Source organism: Octodon degus, unplaced genomic scaffold (assembly GCF_000260255.1).
Source record: "Octodon degus isolate 3935 unplaced genomic scaffold, OctDeg1.0 scaffold00029, whole genome shotgun sequence".
Lineage (NCBI taxonomy): Eukaryota > Metazoa > Chordata > Mammalia > Rodentia > Octodontidae > Octodon > Octodon degus.
The window spans coordinates 2,578,619-2,580,513 of record NW_004524605.1 but is presented as its reverse complement, the minus strand read 5'-3'; the positions used below and the strand labels follow the sequence as shown (position 1 = coordinate 2,580,513).

General features: G+C 58.5%; 1 protein-coding gene across 7 annotated transcripts in view; it reads right to left on the bottom strand.

Moving 5' to 3' along the window:
• Positions 1-1,610, bottom strand: part of Slc36a2 (solute carrier family 36 member 2) — a 24,951-nt gene extending 23,341 nt beyond the window's left edge. For 3 of the 7 annotated variants that reach the window (XM_023713163.1, XM_004629434.2, XM_023713164.1), the window contains exon 1: positions 424-1,265. In XM_023713163.1, the coding sequence (XP_023568931.1) occupies positions 424-587 (164 nt within the window). In that variant the 5' untranslated portion in view covers positions 588-1,265. Of the gene's footprint in view, positions 1-423; positions 1,266-1,291 lie in introns of those variants that run through there. The other 4 variants (XM_023713166.1, XM_023713165.1, XM_023713161.1 and 1 more) reach the window with 3 other exon arrangements.
• Positions 1,611-1,895: the final 285 nt, after the last annotated feature.

The window sequence follows — 1,895 nt, the reverse complement described above, 5'->3', positions numbered from 1 at the left end:
CTGCTGTTCTCAGTGGAAGCACTAGCCCACCGCAGGAGGAGGCAGTGCGTGGCTCTCAGTGAGGTGACTTCCCAGCCTGCCCCACGAAGCTGGGGTGCTACTCCCCACTGCACGTGTACATTCGCAGTCAGAAAGAAAGCTCTGAGGCTGCAGCAGCCCTGGAGTTCAGCTCCCATCCCTAGGGCTCAGTGCGTGCCCAGGGTGCTGCTTGGGCCTTAGTTTCCCCACCTGTGTCCCTAAGGGCTTTTCTGTTTCCTCTCCTGCCTCTTTGTCCCGTCGTTGACATTACCTCAGATGGCACCTTCAGCCTCCTAGGTTTCCCCATCTGCACAGTGGGCTGGGGAGCACACACAGCCCCCTCCAGATCTAGCCAACATGCAAGTATTGCAAGCACTGGGCTGGAAGGCAGAGAGCAGCACTCACGTTATGCCCTTGGTCTTCTCCAAACCCAAGGCCTCTGAAGGGCTTCCACCCGAGAAACTGGAACCCTTGTTCTGCAGCTTCTTGGTACCTTGGGGAGGTGGCATAGCATCCAGGGTGAGGGTGGCAGCTTCCTGGTGGTCCCTGGCATTCTTTGTCATGGGCATGGCTGCTTCAGAAAAGAGTGCTCAGGGTGGCACAGAGGCCTGGATGGAAGCGGGCAGTGGGAAGGTGGCCCTGCAGGTGCAAGCCAGCTCCGTGGCTTCTGCCACGAGCCTGCCCTGGCAAGGCTGGAGTGAGGCCCCGCCCTCCTCCCGAGGGCCCAGTCTCCTCCTACAGCCCAGAGAAGCCAGTGCAGGAGGAGGGCCCTGGGAGAGGAGGCCCAGGCTGAGGGTTTGGAAAGGGTCAGGAGCCCTCCCGGTGCCACCCGATGCCAGGAATGGCAGCAGCACCCACAGGCTGGCGGTGGTAGCGGCTGAGGCACAGGCAGTCCTCCGCTTGCTCTATCTGCATTTTCTCATTAATTCTGCAAGGCAAACAACCATAACTTGGTGCTGAAGGCAGATGCCTGGCTGAGATCACAGACTAGAAAGTGACGGAGTTGGGGCAGAGCCGCTTGCCCAGACTCTTAGCTAGTATCCTGTCTCTGCTCCAGGAAAGCAGCTGCAGACGCCTCCTTCTTCGTGTGTCCTGGGGTCCGGGAGGCTCTCGGGGGCCCCGTCTGCTCTGAAGTGCTTCTCCTGGAGCTCCCTGCCTTAAGTGAGGAGGAAAAGGAGAGGTCACAGGCTCCCCTGACAGTGCCCCCATGTGAGGTGTCTGGGGAGGAGACCGGCTGTGGGAAGGGGAGAGAGTTGGAGGTTGTGCAACCTACTGCGGCCTTCTCCAGGAGGGACGTGGCTCTGGGAGGGGGTGTGGCTGATTGAGAGTTACGCTGTCCAGCTTTGAGGACAGACCTGGCAGCTAAAGAAGGTCTCAGAGTCCCTCTGAGATCCCTGCTTTGTCATTATCTCAGCTAGTGTGGATACGTGAACCGAAATTTCCTCTTCTCATGAAATCATAGCATTTTGCTCCGGCCAGCTGACTCTTCCCCCATCTTCTCTGTCCCAACACTAACATTCATGGGAGGGGCCCCGTGCACCCGAAGCTTTACTAAAAGAATCACACTAGCAAGTGGCAGGACTGGGACAGAGTTCTCAGGCCCCTCCCCGACGTGGGCTCCACAGAGGGCCTCGTGTGCCATTCTGCCCTTGTGATTTTCTTAAGGGACACGCTTGCCCTCCCTAATTGCTCCTTCTGATCCGCCCAGTGGCACAAGCCCCAGACTCCCCAAACCCAGCTGCTTTCCGGGTAGAATCGTCACTCATTTCTGCAGATGTGGCAACGGGTGCAGAACAGCTCAGCTCGCCAGGAGTCAGTCAGTGCTTGCCAGACTCTCAACTCCAGCCCTTTTCGGTTTAAATGCTGGCCCCACCTTC